This window comes from Alligator sinensis, unplaced genomic scaffold (assembly GCF_000455745.1).
Source record: "Alligator sinensis unplaced genomic scaffold, ASM45574v1 scaffold398_1, whole genome shotgun sequence".
Taxonomy (NCBI): Eukaryota; Metazoa; Chordata; order Crocodylia; family Alligatoridae; genus Alligator; species Alligator sinensis.
Window position 1 is genome coordinate 183,581 of NW_005842708.1, and position 23,962 is coordinate 207,542.

At 46.2% G+C, this 23,962-nt stretch overlaps 1 protein-coding gene across 2 annotated transcripts in view; it reads right to left on the reverse strand.

Moving 5' to 3' along the window:
• Positions 1 to 23,962, reverse strand: part of SOGA1 (suppressor of glucose, autophagy associated 1) — a 109,677-nt gene that overhangs the window by 28,229 nt on the left and 57,486 nt on the right. Inside the window, exons 4-8 of one of the 2 annotated variants that reach the window (XM_014524924.2) lie at positions 13,211 to 13,273; positions 6,116 to 7,369; positions 4,455 to 4,613; positions 1,665 to 1,790; positions 699 to 929 (exon numbers count right to left, since the gene is read on the reverse strand). In XM_014524924.2, coding sequence (XP_014380410.1) covers positions 699 to 929; positions 1,665 to 1,790; positions 4,455 to 4,613; positions 6,116 to 7,369; positions 13,211 to 13,273 — 1,833 coding nt within the window. Of the gene's footprint in view, positions 1 to 698; positions 930 to 1,664; positions 1,791 to 4,454; positions 4,614 to 6,115; positions 7,370 to 13,195; positions 13,274 to 23,962 lie in introns of both variants that reach the window. The other variant, XM_025216072.1, reaches the window with a different exon arrangement.

Here is a 23,962-nt window from a genome sequence, read left to right on the forward strand (position 1 = left end):
GGGGGGGCGCAGCAGGCAGCACAGAACCAGCCCTTACTGGTTGGGATTGAGTGTGCTTCTTAGACCCTCCTCCTACCCACCCAGCTTTCATGAAAAGGCTTGTATGACCTCTCAGAGGATCTGCAGATTTGATTTGAGCATGAGGTGTCAATCTAGACACAGATGTAGGAAGCCAACCAAGACAGCTGGTCAGGGAAGGGGACCCACAGTTCTTCACCTTGGAGCACAACAGGCCTCTACTGCCAGTCAGATCTTTCATGCAATTGCCTGGTCCAGTCCCTGGCAGGAGGTGTCCCCAGGATGAAAGCAGTACCAACTTAGTAGTCCTAACCCAGAGAACAAGGGTTGAATAAGGCCAGGGTGAGGTGACTAGATCCGAGGTGAGCTGTTGAAACTGCCTCTCTTCCCAAAGGGGGCAGAATGCAAAGCACAGCCTACAGCTACCATGGCCTTTTGCACAGAGATGCATCTAAACAACTAAGAGCCGCAACAGGACAGGTTCCCTCTAGGCCCAAGTAGCCAGGATGCATCATGATCTAGGGCCCCTGGTCTGTGTCACACCAGCTGGGTACCATGTTCAAGCTCCTGGTCAGCTGCCAAAACAAACCCAGCTGGGAACTATTCTTGTCGCTGCAGCAGGGACATCGTCCCCACAGAATGTGACCTAGGTGACCACTGCAGCTTTCAGCATGCTGTACCTCTAAGAAGTTATCACCCTCACTGTGCAGGATCTTTCCTTGTCTCCAGCGCTTGAGGAACCACTTCAGCTTCATGAAGAGCAGCAGGAAGTTCTGTTTGAACTGCTGGGACTCCTGCACCAGGAGGTTCTTCTCCTGGCTCCAGAATTTCTGCTCCAAGCGCCTCTGGAGGTTCAGGCTCTGCAACTCAAACTCTCGCCTCAGGAGAGCCTTCTGGTGGTCTTCTTTTAGCTGATGGGGAGGTCAGAATGAGACAGAATCAACAGACTACAAGACAGGTGCTACCAGGATTCTAACCAGGAGAGGCAGGTTTTACAGGAGGATCTGCTGGGTGGAACCATCTTACTGGGTTCCTCACTGCCCATACCAGCAAGTGTCAAGAGACAAAAGCTACTTGTTCTGCCCCTCAAGACCTAATGCATTGAGGATGGCAGGAAAGGGCAAGGGGAAAGGGAAGGAAACAGTGTGTTCTAGGCACAGAAAGAAGAGCCTAAGTTGCAGTACCACTAAGAACACTGCTGGCTGGCTCTGGAGTTGGTAGTGCTGTGGCAGAGCAACAGCAACATGTTAGGAAAAGGGAGAAACATGAGAACACTTGGTGATTGCTCACATGACTATGCATGTGCTTCTACAATAACACCATGCAAACTAAGAGAAGGAAGGGAGTGGTCATGCTTTCACATGAGCTCGCTGTGTGTTGGCACTCTTAGGGATGGCAGGTGCTTGTGCTATGTGAGCATGAAGAAAGGTTTAGGGTCGTGGGGCCCCTTTGGAAGTCTGGAGTTGTTGCACAGACTCCCCTTTCTGCCTGGAAGACAGGAAGGGCATGGGTTACCATGTGCCTCCAGGTCCTGCCTGCTGATGTCTGGATCCTGGCTGTCTTTGATGACTCCCTGTCCCTAACAAGGATCTGTGTTTGTGGCACAGACACCCACCAGGTGCATCCCTGATGCATCTTTGACTGACCTGGCAGATCTTCTGAGAGAAGTTTTCCACTTCATCCTTCCTTAGTTGCCGTTCCTGGGAGAGCTGCTCCTGAAGGCCTTGCAGGCTCTCATTGGCTTCAGACAGCACTAGCTGAAGTTCCTTGATCTGCAGGACAGCAGAGAAATGGTCAGTCACAAGGAAATATATGGGTTTCCCCTACCGACCTGCCCAAGCCCAGCCTGCCCCTGCTGGTCTCCCATGAAAAAGGGCAGACACACTGGGACACTACAAGGGTGCATCAACACAGTCTGAGCTGGGGCTGCTTCAGGTCTTTTGGCTGCTGGTCCCAGAGCAGGGACCAGAAAAGGTGCTTGAGGAGTGACTAGCTAGGCTGTAGTACTGCAAAAAAGGACCTGGGGTTACAGTGGATCATGAGTCAGCCATGTTATATTGGTGCAAAAAAAAGCTGATAATGTGCTAGGATGTATTAAACAGAATGTCATGTGAGGCCTCACCCAGAGCACTGTTTGCAATTTTGGGCACCAGACCTCAAGATGTGGGCAAACTGGAGAGTCCAGAGAAGAGCAACAATAATGATCAGAGGTCTAGAAAACAAGATATATGAGGTAAATTTGAAGGAACTAGGAATTATTTAGGCTGGGGAAGAGGAGACAGGGATGTGATAACAGCTTTGTCACTATGAAGAGGATGGCAAATGATCATTCTGTGTCCAAAGGGAAAGGGACAAGAAGTAATGGGCTTAAATGAACGATCAGTTCTGCCCCTGCCCCAGAGACTCCCATGCCAATGGCACTCCTGGGAGTAGGGGATATTACAGTCCTATGCACTCACAATGCTGATGCAGCCCAGCAGGAGTTCAATCCCCAGCCTGGGGACACCTTGATGTTAACTAGAATTATTCAGCACTCTAAGAGGGTGGTGATTTATTACATTACAGTAGCTCTCAAATACCACAGAGATCATAGTGTCCCAAGCTGAACAGTCAATCCATAGGGCAGCAACAGTGAACCACGCTTCACTTCCTCCTTTTAAGAACAGAGACTGCTTCACTCTTACCAGGCACTCTGGTTTTAAAGCTAGGAAGACGAGGCTAGATGGTGCCTCCTCCCAGAGCTGTTCTCTAGCCAGGCCTGTTTCGAAAGTTTGCTCACATGGGGAAGAATCAGTTTCCACAAGAAGATTTAAAGTGGTAAACCAGATGTATTTGGGAAAAGTCATAGAAAAGCCAGATCCACCCCTGCCAACATGGTGCCCACAGCTGGGCCTGCAGCAGGCATCTGTGTAGGAGGACACAGCCTGCAAAAACAGGGCAACCACCAGTAAGCAGGGGAAACAACTGAATTAGTAGTGTAGGAAGAAGACTATTACACCTTGGAAAGGGAAAGAAAGCCAGGTTGGGAAAACCCTCCTGCCAGAAGCCCAGACAAGTTGTGGCAGTACCTGGGCAAGTGGCAAGGGACCATTGGCGACGCGTAGGGGGTGCATGTGTAGCAGTGAACCCCCTATGAAAAGGCACCACCAACACTGTCAGCAGCGCCTGCAGGCAGTTGCCACTCCCCCCCACCCTCGACACCACCAGTGGCGTCTGCGGGCAGCCACCTCCTGCCTGGTCAGTGCTCACCACCCTCTCCCCTTCACCACCAACAGCACTGGCGGCATCTGCAGGAGCTGCCTGCTTACCACTGACACACTCCCACTGTGGTGCTCCCGCCACCGCCAGTGCCACCATGCCCCACAGCTGCCGGGGCACACATCGTTCATGCAAGGGACCCGAGTGGAGTGCTGGGCTGAGCTAAGTGGGCAACAGGTGATACAGGACCAAACTGCCAGGCAGGGGGGAGGGCTCAACCAAACTGTCACCACAAAAGGGAGGACATGAGAGACAGCATTAGGACCAAGGACGAGTGCTCTGCTTGGCCTGCTTGATGATCACAGGCCTCCAGTGGTTGTGGAGAGACAGGCTCTTGGCTACAGTCATGCAGCCACCTCCTGCCACAGAGAACAGTAAAACTGGTACAGTTTCTAGCCAATGCAGTGGGCTCCTCAAGAAAATAAAACTCTAAGCGATGCCTTTCAGAGGGCTGACCTCTGAGGAGAGGAAAGATGCTAGTGGGCTGCTTGAAGGGTTGCTCTCAGCAGGGCTGTAAGGCAGCCTTGTCTCCAGGAATCCAACCTTGCTCTCTTGCCATAAGAGCAGCTGGACAGTAGGGCAACTGGCTTATGCTGGATGAAAGAGGTGGTAAAGGAGGTGCTGACATGTGGGGAAAAGGCTCTGCTGTGGTGTTCCTGTTCAATGTACCCTTAAGAGGTGGGTGGGTTGGGGAAGGGGCGGGAAACAGAAAAGGGTAACTGTACTGGAATTGCTCCATTGCCCTGACTGGCTCAGCAGACATCTTTCCCCTTGCTCCATTCACCATAGGTAGAAGTGAGCATCTGGTCATCTCTGCTCTAGACTCAAACTACAGTGTCTTACACAGGAGCCTCTTTGTATCTGTTCCCTCTCATTCTGCTGACCCCTTGTATCCACTGGACAGAAGTGCTGGGAGCTCACCAGCTCAGCTGCAGAGCCCCCTGGCAAATCCAGCTCAGCACCCAAGCCAATGCCTCTCTCTTCACTTTGTCTGCCTCTCACCAGAGGGGTGGTGCCAGCCTTAAGCACAATTTATGGGAGAGATTTCAGTGTTCCCTCCCTGGCCTTCCATGTACTGTCACTCAGCCTTCCACGGCCCAGACCCACCTCCTATGGACACCAGGAACTCCCCATTCACCCAGCTCCCACTGTCCCTACACTGCTTCAGCTTCACGTACCTCTGTCATGTAGGATTCACTCTCATCTGGTCTGTACGGTTTGTAGTTCTGGGGGTGTTCTATGTCGGGGTCCAGATCCTTGGTGTTGCTGCTGCGGTAATGGTCGGAGTGCCGACTCCCCCCTCCATCCCACTCCGGGGGCTCCCTAAAGTCAGGCTGCTGCATGCATGGGCAAGTTAATGAGAACAAACCAAAAGAGCGGGAAGAAAAGAAAAACAGAAAACAAAACAATGGGTCTCAGAAACAGTAAAGAACTACAAGACAACAAAAAGGATGAGGAGGAGGAGGAGCTTCATCACCGTGGCAGAAGACAATGTGGAAAACAAAAGGAAACACAGAATGAGGAGACACGTGGGCTGGATTGTTTGGGGGAGGGGAAAAAAGAGAGAGAGAGGGAAAAAATGTGCAAACACCAGTTATGGGGCCATGCAGTGACTGGGGGGGCTGGGAACTTGGGCAAGTTTGCCTAAAGTCCAGCAACATGCAGTAAAATAGAACTCTGACCAAATTAGAGTGTGCTGCAGAGAGGAGCCTCATCGTATGGCCTCCTATGGAAGTCTTCTGCTCTTCAGAGCTGGGAGCCCCCTCTAGCTCCTGTTGTCCCCCAACTGCTCAGGCTATTGGCTCTGTCCTCCAAACCCTAACTCCTCCCACTTCATGTTGGCCAGGCAAGCTGGGCATTGGAACCAGTTTAGTTTAGAAGTTTTGGTGCTGACCACTTCTGGGACCACAGGTGACATGTGGAAAGAACAAATCTCAGCACTCTCCCCAAGTCAGATCCCAAGTGGTATGCAAAGTTGTTTTCAGTGAGAATGTCCCTGCACCCTGAGGGGAGCCTGCATAGTCAGGGTCAAGCAGCAGAGCACAAGCTGCAGCTGCCTAAACCAGATGCACACAGCGGCTGCTGCTGGTCCCAAAAAGACGACATGCCAGAGGCCCTGCACAGCACATTATGAAAAGTTACCTTCCTCATATTCCCTCTAAGAACTCTCTTGTTTGGGAAAAACTTCAGCACATAGCATAGGGGGCTAACAAGTTCTCTCCTTGAGGGTGATTATCTAGCATCAGCCTCCTGCTGTAAGCCTGAGAGCCCACTGGATCCTGAAGACTTTCAGGCTTTTTCATGTAGCACGCCTCTGACTCTCATGCTGATTTCACACAAGCAGGCTACCTAGCCAAGATAATAAGAACTGAGCCTTGAGTTGCTGGGTTCCACTCAAGGGTGGTGTGACACCACATGGGAGGTGTCCAGGGTTTCACTGGGCATATATTGGCCAGTCTACAGAACAGCCAAGACACCTGGGAAGGTCCTCAGCACACTCATCTAGGTTCATACTCAAGAGCCCTGCTCCCTGTGGCATGCAAGACTGTCACCACATGCTAACAGAGCCTGGAATAGATGATGTCCAAACCAGCACTCCTCTGTTTGTCACACTGGGTCTCCACCTTCTGTCCTATGCACACTCCATTAGAACAGAGTCCTATCTTGTCTTTGGGGTCATCATCATGCAGTCAGCGGTTAGTTTGTATTTCGCTTTAGAGAGGTACAAGGGAGGTTACATTACACGTCAGGTTTCGTTTTGTTAAAGCAAGAGAAACAGCATGGCAGATAAAGCAATCATTGCTGCAAGGGAACTGCAGTGACATGGGAAAAACCCTACCTGGAAGTTGGAGCTGTGCTCTTTCCACAAAGCTTCTTTGGTGGAGTCCTGAGAGCCGGAGCTGGGTAGAAAGGAGAAAGACTCTGCCTGTTCCTTCAGGCAGTCCCCAACATGATCCACTTTCCTCATGAAGGAGTTCAGCTCTTGCTGCAGGACACTGAGCCTCATGAACAGCACATTAATTAGCTTGGAGTCATTCATACTTTCGCTGTTGTTATCCATTGCCTCATTTAGCACCAGCTCTGCACAGTCGTTGTCCAGACACACTTTGAGACTGGAGGTGAAGCCATTAGCATCTGAAATCAGGACATCAATTGCTTTGCTGACAAGCACAGCCTGATCCCGAACACCAAGGAGAGTCTCAAAGCCCTTGGATTTAAAGAGCTTAGTGGGGCTGTTGTCCTGAGACTTCCCAGTCCCACTGCCAGGCACTCTCTCCTGGTGGTCCTTACAATCATTCTCTCCTCCAATAGGCACCTCTCTCCAGAGAGGGGTTGGGACACACTGTGCAGAGTCACCAGCCTCAGCGTCAGTCTCCATCATCAACCTCATTGTCTGGCAGGACGCCAGGTCACAGCGCTGCAGGTTGGACAGCAGCACTCGGTTCTCATATTGAAGCTTCTTCACTTTGCCACTGAGTTCACTGATCTGAACCTTGGCTGTGGCCAGCTCCTCTTGGGATGGCTCACTGATCACTGAGCAGCTGTCCTCTGACAGGGTGATGTCCAAGTCATGGTCTGATTTGTACTTGTTCAGCTCATTCATGAGGAGCTTGTTTTGATCCTCTAGCTCCATCAATGACCTCCGCAAAAGCTCTGCCTCCTCCTCCACAAACTGCAGGTGTCGCCTCAGCTCCACAAGGTTCTCCCCAGAGTCCCCACAGTTTGTGGAGGAGAAAGCATACCGGATGTCTTGCCCCATCAGCTCTTTGTCTCCTTGTCCCTTCATGTCATCCATCTCTGCCCTCAACCCTCGGTTTTCAACCTCAAGCTCAACTATCCTCCGACTCAAGATGTTGGCTTCTTCCTCTACAAGCTTCAGATGAACTTTTAGCTCTGCCTCTCTTGAATGAGGAGAGTCAGCCAGTTCCTCGATGGACAAAGAGCTGTCGAGGTCCCCATACAGGGACCTGTATTTCACCAACTCCTCCTTCATGCTGTCGTTCTCTTTGGCTAACTTTGTCAGCTTCTTACACATCAAAGCTGACTCCTCTTTTGCAAAATGCAGTTGACACTTTAAATCTGCGCTGTCCTCCTAGAAGCCAAAATGACACAAGCTTCAGGAAATGCACATTGACAGGCTGCTGTCAATTAAAACATAACAAATATTGTTTGTAATTCTGGTTTTGCAGCAGAGTTACCCAAATTGATTAATACACATTGGAGGAGGTCAGGATACATCTGGCTTTATGCAATCAGTCTGCTGGCAGTTGATAGCCCTGTCTCTAGATTCTTGAAGCACTCATTGCCTAACTCTGCCGTCAGAAACAGGCAGTACATGGGCAGCCTGGATATATAGAGCACATCACTGGGAGCCACAACCTCTTACCTAAGGAAGAACTTGACCCTAATAGTTTATGGGGTATGGAAAGCCATTCCTCTGCCCCAATGTAATTTGTATCAGTTTGTATGCCAGTGTAAAATACACCAGAATCAAAAAGGAGCATGCAGCTGTCCTAGGATAGTAGGCACTATTGCAGTGCCTCATCACTAGGCAGCAGAGAAGTAGATAACTGCCTGTCTGCATTTAGCAAACTGCTATCCCAGGATGGAAGCAGACTGACAAAACATAACCTGACATGATTTACACTGGTAGAACTATTCCCCCCATCTCTTTCAGGTGCAATTCTACATCAGATTGGGCAAAGTTACCCAGATGTAATGGTTTATGTTACCTGGCCACTACTTCTTTATATCAGTGTAATGCTGATTACCCTATCATGAACATGTTTGTCCACACCCACGAAGAAACAAGTTGATCGATTTACAGCAGTCCATCAACAAGAATACATACTTTGGGTTATTTCTACGGAACCCACAAAAACTGAAATACAACTTCCTAAAACTTCAGAAAAAACAGAGGAAGATGAAGGGCGCCAGGAGATGGGGATTGCTGACAACCCTTGTATATTGAAATGGTATTTCCATTGCATTTTAACAATTTCTCCCTAGCTCTTTCAATAAAACAGAGTTAAACTTATTCCAGCAATGTTGGGGGAAAAATAACAATCATAAATAGGTTTCGTCCAAAAAGCAGGGCAAGTGCTCGTGCTGTGCATTACTGCAATTCCTATGGGCTCACTTCTGTACAGCCAACAAAGAATCAGTTATTTAAAAACAAAGCAGCTCCCTCCCCTGGGCTCCTCAGTGCATCCTGTCAGTTTTAGACCTGTGCTGCTTCCACTCTGTGAGCACACAGATATTCTGTAGTTTGTGCCTGGTGCATTGTTAAATACATCTGAACATAAGCCAGAGATAGTATATGGAAAAATAGATCTCATTGGTCTAAGAAATGGAAATAGCAGAAGTAAAATTTCAAAATGAGTTGGAAGTTTTGCTGTACTCCCTACAACCAGTGAAGTCATACCCTGACAATTTCTTCAAGCTTTCGTCCTTTCTGCCACAAATTCTTTGTACATTTGGCCACAGAATCATACCTGGAGAGAGAAATCCTACTAGGTCCCATGAAGCTCCATTCCTCCAAAAAACAGCATTGGGCTACTCCTACAATAACTCCTGCTAGTGTTTATCCAAACTGATTTTAAATTTAGCAATACTAATTCACCAACTTCCTCAGGAGACTGTTCCTCATGCCAAAAGATTTCCTGACGCTCAGCCTACATTTTCCATTTGCTTGGTCTCATTCCACTCCCCCAGTTATCTCCACTCCTGATGTACAAAGGTGGAGCCACACTAAGCAGATCTGACAGACCCAGGCTGTATCACTTCAGCCTTCTCATGTGGTTAGGGAAAACTACTTCCCTGCTTGTCAGTATACCCTAAGCCAGGAAAATGGGATGACGGTTTTGTATGTGAAATACAGAGAGAGCTGGAACTGTTTCAAGTGCTGACAGAGAGCAGAGAGAAAAATCTTAGCTCTGTTGTTTAAGTTACCATCCAGCTTTCCAAATAAAAAACTGTTAGGAAACTGTACAATTAAAACAGTTCTTTACTACACTCCTCCAGTGTTTTAGGCAATGTTTCTCCCATGAATATTACCTCATACAAAGTGACCGTTGGTTGTAAATCTCACTAAACTAATTCATTTCCTGTTTTCATAGCTGGAGAAAGAGAGTTTTCCTAGGAAAACTCTGAGGACTGATGACAAATCCGTCCCAGTGAATGCCTTCTGCTTCATTTAAGTTCTTCTTTCCAGATGGTCAGTACAGTTTGAACATTCAAATTTAGCAGCCCCGCCTGAGATTGCATCAACCTCAGATGAGCAGTAGCCTCTGCAAACTGCCAAGGTTATCATTATCAAACCCATGGAATTTTTACACAAGTCTCATTCACAGTGTAATGAATGTATCTACTCCTTCACAAGTGGGCAAACCCTCAACTACAATGGAGTGGGAACATTAGGTTTCAGTTCAAGTGTGCAGCTCTTGCTTATTTAGGATACAATATTAACATGATCTCAGTAGCTGATTCTAGATCAGCACAACTATTATACATTTAAAGGTACAGAATATGGTCTTTAACATGTTGCATCAGGGCCAGATTTTCAAACAGTCAGCTCCCCAAAACTCCCACTTTGACCTTTGTTGACAGATTATCACAAGAACTCAGCACACAGTGTGCACTTGATGTGCTGAGCTTTTTTGTAAACCTGCACCTTATTTAGGTGCCTAAATGAGAGCTCAGCTACACAGAGAATTGTGGCCTTAGTCTTGCACTTGTAGATCAACGTGCTCAGGACTCATGAGCCAGTGGCCTACAATCATCAAGCCCCACCAGCATAAGTGGTGTGCAGCAAACTTCCATGAGATAGAAGACAGACAGAAACCTACACAGAGAGATCTGCTTAATTCTCACCCAATACCCATTTCATTTGAAAGAAGTCACATTTGGTACTAGACCAATCAGCTACAAGCAGAAAATGCTCCCATAAATTTTCAAGATCAAAGCCATCAGCAGCTATGGTAGACTGCCAGCCATGTTGCAAAATATCCATGCACAGTGCCCCTTCCCCAACAACTACAAGCAAGCAAGGAAGAGGAGTGTGTGCCAACATGGGCAGAAAGAACACTGTCTTAAGATTATTTCCCCATACTCTTCACAACCATCTGATCCTCTCCTAAACTGCACAAGTTACAAGAATTCTAGGTCTCCTGTTAATTATTTATACCTCATTGCAGGCGGACCAAGCACTCCCACCAGGCCCAACTCTGATGAGCTTAAACTTAGAAAGGGTACAGCAAGCGGGCAAACAAGCTGCTGCCAAGCTGGGATAGGATTAACCCATCAACACCCCTTGCTGAAAAATAGTTTCTTTCCAGCTTCCCTCCATGTGCTTAGATAGGAACAGATCATACTCTTGTGATGCTAAGCCTTCACTCCCTCACCTTTCACCTGAGTTGCGAGGGCAGGTATTCATTTGCCACCATCAACTGACAATGAAATGGTCCCACCACAGGGATTTCTGAATCTCTGACAAACACAAACTTGTTGTGCGCCTTCCCATAGCTCAGCCCAGGTCACAGCAGTGGGGGTGCTATCTGTGCTACATAAAGGTAACCGACTGAGAAACACAAGGTTTCTTTTCTATGGGTTGAGTTTGGGTTCTGTTTCACCTTCTCTGTCCCTTGTGTCTTCTCACTGAATGGAAGTGGAGATGACTATTTCAGCTTCACGATGGTCTTCTAAGAATGTACATTATGTTCTTGAAGGCTAGACCACCTTCCAAAGGAGAGCTGAAGGTGGGATGGGGAACACCAATTCCATGTGTAAACACAAAAGGTTTTTACCTTGCCTTAGTTATTGTGTCCAACATTTCTGGACAAATTTGGGGCCTTGTGCTCTGGGGCACACTGAACATCTTGAAGAAGCTCTTCCAACAATCATGATGGAAGAGAAGACACAAATGTAATAACAAAGAAACCAGCAGAAACAACGCTAGCTTTTCCAATGTCATTCCTATTAAACAGGCCTTTAAAAGCACAGTGACAAGCATATAGCAAGCAGATACTGGGGTTTCCTAGTCAGATCTTTAAGGATCTTTCTGGTAACATGCATCATTGTGGTCAACAGATGAACCTGATTTACCCTCCCTACATATGCCTGGGGGTGAAAGATCTGTAAATTTCCACCCCCTGAGAGGATATAACATTTTCCCTAACTTGGCAGTGAAGATAAAAATCACTATTTCACATCTAATTTTGTATGTGTACATGCACACATCCTCTGCTCCAAGAGAGGTGTTGGGCCAGCTTGTATAGATCAGCTCCACTGGTTTCAAAGGAACTGTATTGACTTATACCAGCTGGGGATCCTGTTTTGTGAATGTGCATACATAGGAACACCAATTTTACCTTCACCACAGACTTGAGGAGAGCCAGTTCATTAAATAATTAGCACTACAATGCACTGTGGCAAACTGGAATTTCCTGTAGCATCCATACATTATATTGTATAATTTTTAGTGAACACTTTTGGTAATATGGCTACACTTTTGGCCTTATACCTAAAGTACAAACATTCTACTGCTATTGGGGATCAGGTAGCACAGCTCCCAAATGTGATATCAAGGCACTTGCATATGAGGAAGAAAACTGAAACCAACATAAGGTTTGACTCCCCACAACATTATACCCATTCATCCCTCCTGTTTCTAAGATGCTGATGCTTACCTTTGAAAGAGCATTTTATGAGCAATAAAATACTTTCATTTATGCTGTTACAATATCAAGACTGCCTTTACACCCTGGTAATGCAACTAAAAATCACAGCAGCTGAACTCAGCAGTAAATGAAAGACAAGGTACTTCCACTTGCCACCAAATGCAAAAGACACTGCCTGCCCATATCTTATGCATTTGTTCTGCAGCCTCGTGGTATGGTGGGGACATGGGATTTGTGACACTTGAGCTCTGTGGGCCAAACGGAGCATGCCTGTGGCAGAAGCATGAGCAATGGCCCACCGTGCAGGGGTAAGTTTATGCCAGGCATGCACAGGTAGGTACCTTGTCGGCAGGAGCTTGGGTTGTATTCCTCTGGCAGGGCTCAGCTCAGCTTTTCAAAATATCAATCTAATGTCAGTCTGTTAAACATGAAAATGCTAAAGCAAATCATTCTTCAAATACCTCACAGTGTCAGAACCACCCAGAAGGGAACATTATCACTATTCCAGCAAGCAGCAACAGTCTTCTCACAAGGTGCAACATACAGAGTCAGACCTAAAGCCATGATCTAAAGCTTGGGCACTTAGCTACAAACTGGGTCTGGTTCAATTTCTGGTTAGCAGAATCTCCTCACTCTTGAAGGAACTTGAGCTGTTCTGAGCCCCTTCCCCTTCCTTGTCTCTCCAGACTTGCTTTCCAGCTTTGTGTAATGGCTATTCTCCATCACCTAGGGAGCTCTGGATGATCCCACCACTATGAACCACACACTTGCGCGTTCCCCCCCGCAATCTGAGACAGGGGAATGTCTACTCTTTACCACGCTCAAGAAAGCTCATTTATTATCAGGAGTGTAGAAGCAGATGCTGTTTGCTCCAAAGCTATCTGACATTTTGAATGTGTCCCCAAAGCAATGTCAGCAGGCAGATCTCTGCGACCATAACAGCAGCCTTGTCCTACTGCACAGAGCTAGCTGGCCACCCCATAGGATTCCAAGTGCCTTGGCAGCTTACAATTGAAGGCCTAAAAACTTTCTTCCAAACTCTTCCTAATTTTCAGTACATCCCGATAATCAATCTCCATAAGTCAACTCTAATCACTAGAATTACTAGAGCAAAAGAATGCACTTCCATGAGCAGCACAGGCTGTAACTACAATCCATAGTGTAAATGTGGTTCAGTTCTCCAGTGTCTTCTGTGGCTACCATGTCCAACATATGGACAAAAGTTGTCAGTATACAGGTACCTGGTATATGAATACCTGAACTGATGGCTTCTTTTCAATCTTCCCAATAGAACGAGATCCCCTTTTCTTCAAGGAATTCTGTAAAGAGAGGAGGAAATGATTATTTAAAGAAAATCTCCATGCCTTCCTTCCCAATTAACCCCAAAACAGACATTTCTGCTTGTGTGCACAAAGGTACCTACTATTTAACATCACTTACCACAGGTGACTGACCTGCAGTTCATGCATTTTCCCAGGGGTCCTGATATATGGTACAAAGCATTCAGTATGAGCTGCTGAGTAATGAAAGCAAAACCTGAAAGATTAGCTTCAACCTCTTCCATCACCAAAAAGCCAGTCTAACAGTTTACAACACTGTATTCACTTCCTTTTCACTGCAGCCCTGTTGAGCATGAGGTATCCCATTTGGAGAAATCGAGGTCCCATGAAGCTAAATCCTATTTCCTTTTTGCACCTAAATGACATGTACTAAGGCCACGCAACTGTGGCTCCAAGTATGTACCTTCTGTTTGAAATTCAGTGCGTGATGGAATGGGTTGCATACTGGCCAGGCATGCATGTGGCAAAACAGGATTGACTCCACCATATACAAGTCCCTGAACAATCTCAAAATACTAGTCATAAGAAAACCATAACTAACAGGTGCTAGACACCAGAGGAGGAAGCCTGCTACTTTTTAGCTTAATATCCCAGCAGTTAGGCACTTGAAGACCCAGATTTTAGGCCTACTTCACCTAGAGGGGAACTAGTATTTCCTGCTGCTTAGAAGGGTACTGTAGCCACCAGGCCACAGGCTAGGTAGTACTTAAAGCCTTTTCTCCAGCTTGAAACTGGCCACTAGGCAGCCAAGAGAGAAAGATATGTAGAGCCAGAAGAAAGCAATCAAAGCAGAGTGTGTTTGACTCAACAGAACAGCTTCTGCCCTAACAGGAAGAAGACCCAGAGTTCTAGCCTGGACCCTTATTCCCAACGGAGAAGTCACTCCCCCACTGCTATCCATTAATTTTATCCCAGGAATACTTTATGCACTAAGTGCAGGGGGTGAGCTTCAAGAAGAGAGCTAGAGGGTCTAGCAATGCCTGCATCCTCTGCACCAGCTCCTCCAGCCACAGAGGGCTTTTCTAAAGGACCCAGTATAGGAGTACACACACAGCTGGGTCCCCAACACTCCTCTCTTGCCCCTAGCTACACTAGCATTGCTGGGAGGACTGTTGTCAATATTATCCTGTCTATGACAGAAATGTTTCACTGCCACGTCGCACACATGCCCTGAAGACAAAGTAGGAAGTCAGACTGCAAAAATATCCAGTTTCCCTGGGAGCTGAACACCCCTAGTTGAGAAGACTCTCTCTCCAACTCGGGCATTTTGTCTTGGGATTTGTACATGACATTGTTCCAAAGGCAGCTGTGGTAATGTTGGTAACAAACCATCTGCTATGAATGTTATTCCCCCCCACCAATCAGATTCAGAGTTCTAGTTGCCAGCTCTGAACATGGTGAAGCTGGTAGTCTCTTATCCACAGCAGGAGTGAGTTCCATACTTGTACCTCATGCAATCACAACATCCCTTCCCACTCGTCCTCAGCTGACAGTTCCACTGTTGCAGTAGAACATACATTTCATCAGAGATCCTGGAGGTATAGGCAATCTTTCCAATAGATCTTTCAAGCACATCAAGCCTCAGAGCAGTTTAAAAATCAGAAACGCACTCTTAAACTGCACAGACAGCAGAGCAGTGGTTGATGTACTCCCTGCAACCTATGTGGCAAAACAAATAGGCTTTGGGTTTTGTACCAACTGGAGCTTTTTTAAGGTATGGGGCTTCTTTCCTAGCCATAAGCTGCAGCAGGTCTGGGGGTCACAAAGGCAGAGAGCAGTGGCCACATAATGTGACCAATAATGCAACCAGAGAAGAAATGGGCATTTTTGCTGCCGTGTCTGTTGGACGGACAATAATACTGAGGAGTCCATAGGATGCCGAGATGCAGCCCAATAACCTAAGGCTAGATGCAGGTCCTCCAAGTACTTTTCTTATTCCCTGGATCATTTTAGCCCTGGCTGGGTAAAGTAGCTTTTGTCTAGAAGCTGGCCTTGTAGAGAGTGAGGAGACAGTGCCAAGTCTTATCTACAAACTGCAGACATTTCAGTACTGTTGTGTTCTCTCACCATGGGCCTTAAAGAGATTTTATGCAACATGGGGGAGAGGATTATCATATTTGTATATGAGAAAGGAGGCCATCCCAAAAAGAACAAGGCTGGGCTTCTGATATGTCTAAGCCAACAGCCCAACTCAGGAGATGGCCTGGAGCCTGCTTGCTACAGCTTCTCGATTTGCTTGCTTCTGCACTGCAGCTCCATTTTGTGATGTCACTGACATGGAACACTGGTTTTACTAGTTCTGGCAAGGCATGTTTGTGGCTGTGGGCAGATTCTTCTGGTCAAGGAAGCAGCCGTTGTCAGGAGACCATCTCTCTGTCGGTGAAGACAGGAAACGCTCTCTTCTCTTTCCCAATTTAAGGAAGCATCAGAGCTATGGCTGGTGACTCAGACTAACACCATTGCTTCCACAAGTCCATCTCGTGAGGATGGGCCAAATCCTTGGAAGGCCTTCATCAGGCCTCTGTTGTGGTGCTTTCTGCCCATAAAGCCACCCCAAAGGTAGTTGATACTTGCCATCTTCGCAAGTATCTGGGACTAAGGGAAGGCAGCCTGGGTTTTCATTATATTTGCCCAGCTGGTATACATTCAGGGAGAGTGGCTGAACTCGAGCAACAGAGCCTGCCTGGAAAGGTGCATGTTCCATGTTGCTCTCCCCTCTGCATGAGAAAAACTGTTTGGTGAAGCTCTTCCAGTCATGAGCCTGCTGCTGCTCCAAAGCTATCCTTGTTGGCAGGAAGAAAGGAAGAAAAACAGTCCTGTAGTAGCATTCACCACAGGACAGGTTCTGAGTAAAAATAGGAATGATTAGGAAGAAGGAAGCAGGCTGAGGGCTGGCTCTGCACCTAGGCAATTACCATACCTTTCAGAAGCTTAAGAGAATGGGGTTCACTGGAATCCAACTGATGGCCAAGACCTATCTTCAGAGCTTAATGACAGATCCGTCAAGACACAGAGACAGCAGGATGGGCTAAAGCCAATAAGATCTAGGTGACAGACAATGGAAGAAGAGCTTGAGGCTCATGTCTAAGTAGACAATAGTCTGCATAAAAAACCTAGAGGGTAGAGTGAACCTGCTAGGTTCTTTCAGGTCAAAAAACCTGACTGAGTTATCAGGACCAAGTAACCAGAACAGATTGGTCTGTGGTACCACAAACTGCACAAATGCTGGAAATCTTGGGTGTCAAAAAAAACCTGTGCTAGAAAAAAGTGGGACAACACACAGTCGCACATGGTGCCAGTGTGTACTGCCTGAAAGCAGAGCCTAGCCAGTCAGAGCCATTCTCTGGCTGCCAGGAAAGCTCCAGCTGCCAGCCAGGTTCCCCATGCTCAGATCACCACCCCGGGAGGCCTCCAGAACCTTAGGTAATGCTGCTGGAGCCAGCCTAGGTGTAAGCCCCAGCCTCCCCTACCCGACCCAGGGTAACTTGCCACAGGCACAAGTGCAAGGACATTCCCCAGGGACAACTAGCAGTGGCACAAATATGTGCTGCTGCTATTTGTCCCCAGAGAACACACATTCCCACTCATGGGGACATGCCCTCTGGGTGATCTAAGAAGCTGTCAAGTGGTGCAAGGCTGTGACACTCAGGTGCATTCCCTACAGAGCAATCCTGAAATGTGTTCCACATGCTGTGAGGGGGAGGCCCAAGAGCAGAGCAACTCCGCTTCTCCAGCTGCTGGAAAAGAAACCAATTTACCTGCTGAATCAGGTGATCTCGGCCAATTACTCCAGGCTGGGACCTAGTGTTTTCAGCTGGAAGGGAGATGCAAGCTCATGACTGGTAAGGTCCCCCATAAAACAGATTAAGTCTCTGTCATCATGGTTGCAGCTCTACGTTATTTGCCCCAGGCAAGAGGTGAACCACTTGTGCAGGACTCAGAAATAAAATAAAGTTCTCAAAGGCAGTTACTGAAATCCCTGCCCACTTAGTCACATGGCTCCAATGTAGACCACAGTCCCATGGCTGTCATCTTCTCCAATACATCACACTGTATAGTTACTGACTGAAGAAAGTGACATTTTGTGAGAATTTAGGCTTTCTTGGCTCTATCAAACAGCAAGCAGCTTATAGATTCATAGACATTAGGGCTGGAAGGGACCTCGGAAGATCATCGAGTCCAGCCCCCTACCCAGGGGAAGGAAGTCAGCAGGGATCTTAGGATCCCAGCAAGATAAACATCCAAATGTCTCTTGAAGGCATTCAAAGTAGGTGCTTGAACCACCTTCGGCGGCAGTCTATTCCAAACCTTGGGGGCTCGGACAGGAAAGCAGTTCTTCCTTATGTCCAGCCTGAAACAGTCCTGGAGGAGTTTGTGACCGTTCAACCTTGTCATCACTTGGGGCACTCTGGTGAACAGACATTCCCCCAGATCCTGGTGAGCACCCCTGATAAACTTATAGGTGACCACTAGATCACCTGTGCTTTCCCAGGCTGAAGAGTCCCATGGCTCTCAGCCTCTCTTCATAAGGTCTGTTTTCCTGAACTCTGATCATGCATGTGGCTCTCCTTTGCACTCTCTCAAGCTTCTCCACATCCATTTTGAATTGTGGAGCCCAAAACTGGATACAGTACTCCAGCTGTGGCCTCACCAAGGCCAAGTACAATGGAAGAATGACGTCCCGGGATTTGCTTGAGAAGCATCTATGGATGCAAGTCAGCATTTTGCTCACTTTACTAGCAGCAGCATCACATTGAAGGCTCATGTTCGTCTTGTGGTCAATCATGACCCCCAAGTCCCTTTCATCTGTAGCGCTAACCAGCGTAGTACTGCTGAGTCTATAAGCATGCTGCAGGTTTTTCTTTCCAAGGTGGAGAACCTTGTATTTTTCGGTGTTAAATGCCATCAGGTTCTTGACCACCCGTTTCCTGAGCCTGTCAAGGTCAGACTGGACCACCCCGCTGTCCTCAGGTGTGGACTCTTTACTCCAGAGTTTGGTGTTGTGGGCAAACTTGGCCAGTCTACTTCTGATACCAATTGTCCACATCATTAATGAAGATGTTGAATAGTGTTGGCACAAGGACAGAGCCTTGAGGGACCCCACTGGTCACAGCACACAGCGATTGACTTCCTTCAACCACCACCCTCTGGGTCCAACCACAGAGCCAATTCCTCAGCCAGAGAATCGTGGTAAGGCCAAGGCCACAGTTAGCCAGTTTTGCCCAGAAGTGATTATGGGATACCAGATGGAAGGCTTTTTTAAAGTCAAGATATATGACATCAATCTCTTCCCCCTTGTCCAGGTGATAGGTCACCTGGTCGTAAAAGGAAATAAGATTGGTCAAGCAAGACCTACCTGCATCAAATCTGTGCTGACTATTCCTCAGGATGTTGCCATCGGCCAGTCTGTTAAGAATGGTCTCTTTGATAATCTTTTCTAAGACCTTCCCCAGGATAGAGGTCAGGCTGATGGGCCTGTAGTTTGTCAGATCCACTTTCCTCCCTTTCTTGAAGATAGGCACCACATCAGATAAGCACCAACAGGCCATCTGCCTCTCTCACAGTGCACAACATCTTATGGATCTCAAATTTCTAAAGACTGGGGAAGGAGAGAGACTGAAGGGAAGGCCTGTGCCCACAACTAATAGGAACTCAGCTTATGCGCCATGGATATTAAAAAAAAACTTACATAGCAACAAAATGTCAGAAAAATAAACATGGGCTCCTGCGTGTTAAAAGAGCAGTTTTAGGAGATTGTAAACATCCATTCATGATCCATCCCACAACTTGCTATAGCTGCAGGCCTCCCAAGAAACAGATGGTAAGCATGTGTATGCTCCCTCTCTTCCCTTTGTACAATGCAGATCTGGCAGGCAGAGGCTCTTTCTAATGTGAAATATCAGGGCCTTTGTTATAGACCTCCTCTTACCCATCTCCTAAAAATACAGCCATGCCAACTACCACCATACAGGCTACAGCCACTGAACACAGAGCCATCATGTATCCTCAGGAGGATGAAATCAGTTAGGACACTAGCTTAGGTCTTGGGATACAACACAGGAGAAGCTCTTACTGAACTTGTAAGGAAAACTATAGATTAGGGCCAGGCAGAAGAATGGAAGGAGAGGGTCAGAGGTCATAACAAATCATAAATTAAGTAGGTCCCTGCTTTGTAGTTCAGGGACCTGTGCGATTCACTGGTAACAGGAAGGGTATGAGTTCAAGGACAGGTATAGGCCCCTGAATCTCAGCCAGAAACAGCAGCCCTTGTGAGCCAGAAAATGTACTTGCTATAGCTGAGGTGGTTACAGAATAGTGCTAATAACACTAGGGTTGCAGGTTTAATCCCTGGCTGCACTAGATCAGGAGTAGGCAAAATATGGCCCTACCTGGCCCAAGCACTATCTGGCCATGGCACGTCCTGCTGCCCCTTGGGCACACAGCAGGACTGGAGCAGCTCCACAGCAGGACTGCTTTTCTAGGCAGCCCAGGCAGCGGCAGCTCCTTCTGACTGCTGCTGCCACTGGCTCCAGCCTCATGGTTCTGGTGGGGACCCCATGCATGCAACCCTGTCTCAGCATGCCCCACACCTGCTCTAGACTCGCCCACGCAGGCTGGGTGGCAGTTGGGCAGAAACTGTTGCTAGATGTGAGGGAAAAGCAGTCTGGAAATTTTTTAATTGGAAAATTAAAATTGGAAATTTTTCCAATGCCCTAAATAGACCATGATTGGATTTAGCATGTTTATTTGACTTATATTTAGTAAACAAAACTAAAAAAGTACCCCCATGTTAATTTTATGTTCCAATAGCCACAAGCATTTGAACTGAAATATTTGACTAGAAAAAAATTAAATACAGAACACTTAATGTGGTTGAAATGTTACATTCAAACAAATTTAAAGCTTTCTGTGGAAATACATTATTTTTATTGGAATACTTGTAAAAATGTAAAGACAATACACAATAGCATGCGTTTCCCTTGCATTGTTTGTTTAAATTTAAGAAAAAAAAAAACGAAGACACTGAAAAAATGTTGACACACTAATTTTAACACACCCAAAGAACTGTGCATGATATGCTGTGGTAGCCCACTCATCTACTTCAGCAGAGTAGAACTCTCTTCCACTGAGGTCATTGAGGCACCTCCAGTTTCACTGTCACTACCTGTAGAATCACTTGCACTACTTATTAGTTCCAGTTCAGAATCAGATTGAGGCAAATCTGATTCAGAACTGTTTAAACCACATTCTCTTTTGCTAAAGAATGGTTTTACCAGCGAGTCTGTGGGCAAGGGCAACTTATCACACTGCATCATCTTTACTAATTGTGCTTCTGACCAATTCTCCAAAAGCAAGAGATTTTGCGAAATAGAAACAAGCTTAGTGGTGCATTCATTTATTAGTCTATTCCTCTTTTTTGTCTTAATTGAGCTGAAAGCTGTCCAGTTCTGTTCACAAGAAGTTGCTGTTGGTCAAATGCTTAGGATTCTTAGAGCAATCCTGGACAACAGTCGGGTGTTACAGTATCCCTTCCACCATGTGAGAGAAGACATTCTCTGCTGCCTGCCAAATGATGTCTTTGCTCCAAAGTTTTTCTTCTGCGTAGTACTTGGCAATGTCTGTCATCACAGCTATTTCAATGTTGGGGACATTGTTAGCTACTTCCATAATTATACCGAGAACCATAGATAATTCATTTTCTGATGAATGTTGTCCTCTGTGTTGAGGATCCAAAAGGTTTGCTGCCAGATGAACTGGATGAGAGCAAAACTCAAATCTCTTAGTAAACATTTGTTTTACTACTATTACTTTTTTGGATAGAGGTGAAGGAGGCAAAAGCTCAATTAGATTTTCATTCAGTTGTCTGAATATCTCTGGAATATTTGAAAGGCTTGGTGTATCTTCTTCAAGTGTCTTGATAGCCACAGAAACTGGTAGTAGCAAACTGAATGCTCCTTGAACTCAAACCCAGAACACATCATCATCAAGAATCTGCTTCCGAATGCTTACAGGAATAATCTGGGATACTGCATCATCTATTGAAGCACACTGCACACAGTTCTTGGTGCCCAGCAAACTATGTAAACACTTTGTAGCCGAGCCCCATCTAGTTTTGCCTGGCAAAAATGCACTTTCCTTCCCCTGCTTCTCTTTCTGTAATTTCTTCAAAGTCTGATTAGCAACATGATGATTGCTGAATACCTTCACAATCACTTTGCAGTTTGCCAATATTGTCTTCACTGTATTCACACTTACTATGTCCTTTGCCAGACAATTCAACCCATGAGCAAGACAGCCCAATAATATTAAATGAGGATACTTTGCCTTTAATATTTGCCATGAAGCTTTCATGTTACTCTAATGATCTGTTACAATGGGCTTGTACCGTGGAGGGACCTGCACTTTCAAACTCTTCATTCAGTAATTTGGCTATGTATTCACCTGTATGATGAGAAGATTTGGTAGCAATTGCTTTCAGGAATATTGGATCAGGTGTTACTAACATAATGTTCAATAAAGGATTTCCTTGTATATCAGTCCATCTAACATCAGTCAGTGATTCTGTTTGACCAATCCTTTGAATAACCATTGCATGAACTCTGCCATACTCTCTAAGAGAAAATGTGATGAGCGATAACATGATGATAACTTATATGATGGGGGAATTAGTTTGTAATGTTCCTTCCAGTATTGATTTTCAGTTATAGAAAGAGGTGCACCACTTGCAAATATAGCTTGAGCTAATGTCTCATCAGCTTTTTCTTAATCTTCTTTTAACACTTTGTCCACAAAGGTTGATAAAAAGCTTTACTGTTTTAAACTGCTACTCATGGTGAACTGCATATCTGGTGAGTGAACGTGAAAGCAAAGATCCTGCTTCTTCTTCCCCAAGACCTGGCAGCTCAACATTTTCATTTTCCATTTTTTGCAAATCTGCTATTTCACTTGAGCTACCAAGTTCCCGTTAAACAGGGGGAAAAGACTTTTACTTTATCCTATTCTAGTCTGGCCTAATCCATCAGAAGGAGAAGCAGCAGGGAGCTTGCTTCCCACCTCCCTGCCAGAAAGAACATTCGGCTGTTCAACTTGCTGCTCAGTTGCCCTGGGACTGCAGAGCCAAAGGGAAGTACAGTCTGGCCTCTGCTATTGGCCAGAGGACTAAGCTCACTCTGCTGGGTTGAAATAGTTAACTATTTATCTATTATGTAATTTAAAAAAAAATTATTGTTAAGCCTAAACCACTTTGGGTGCTTAATGCAAGCAGAAAAGCAGGATACAAATATTTTAAATAAATAATAGTCCAGAGTTGCATTAACAACTTTTAAAATTATAATGTTTTAAAACAATATAGATGCTAGTCTATACTGTGTGTTGTTTAACATATTAGTTTGTTTACTTACATAGGATTCCTAAAGTAGATTTTCTCAGATGATGTTGTTCCACCACTTGGTTGTATTAGCTTTCTGTTTATGGCTTGTACATGTTATTAAATGTTTCTTCATTCTTGTTGTGTTGTTAGCATACACCTGCCCACAATACCAAATTTCTTCTACCGTCTACCAACTTTCTTCCTTCAGTGGCTTGTATTTCACTATAATGATGCCACACACTAGGTTTTTTCCCCCGATTAGGCATTATTATGACTACTTCAAATCGAAAGCACTAGAAAACTAACAGATCTTATGCAAACACTTCCAACTTCAACTCAAGAAAATAAATGAGACACTGCTCTGTGTGTTTGCTGAACTGAAAGTGAAACAAAAAATAAATCACCAGTTTTAGTTTTTCTTTCACTTGCAGGCTGAGATAAAATAAGAATTTTAGGTTTGGCTTTTATTTGACCTGCAGAGACAATTAGGTGAATTCATGACTAGATTTTTGGTTTGGATTATCTGAGTGTTTTTACCCTCCTGTTCACAAATTAATAAAACATATATGTTTATGTACCATCTCTCTCACACACTTCCTAGGAATAATCACCTGAAAAACATTAATTACAACTTGGAAACTGCCAAGCTTGCCTAATATTGTATTGGCATCCATTCATTGTTACTAATGAATTTTATGAAACAATGCATTTTTAAAAATGAAAAATTTCCCTCGGAAAAATAAAACACTGGAAAATTTTCTGTCTTGGAAAATTTTCCACCCCACGGTTTTGCCCAGAGGTGGCAGTGATAATGCCAGAGACACAGGCAGGCTAAGCTGGAGCGCACCAGTTCAGGGCTGCGTTGGATCAGGGTTGCGTACAGGTCCTTGATGGTACTGAGGGGCTGGGGCCAGTGGCAGCCAGAAGGAGCTGGCACTGCCACCTGAACTGCATAGAAAGGCAGTCCCACTGCAGAACTATCCCAGCCCTGTTGCATGCCCAGAGGGCGACAGGATGTGCCACAGCCAGGCAGTACAAAGCAGGCATGGGGCATGCTGGGGCTGCGTGCTGTTGGCAGTGGCGGGGAAGCACTGCAGGGTGCATGGGCTCCATGCTGTTGTGGGGTGGGGTTGGGTGTGGACTGGCTCAGGGGGGCGCACATGGGGAGCTCCCATGCCCTACCACACCCTCAAACCCTTCCCAACAAACCCCACAACCACACCCTCCCCCACACACAATCACACACCCCACAAAACACTTCACCCACTTGCACCCTCCCCCACACACACCCATGTGCC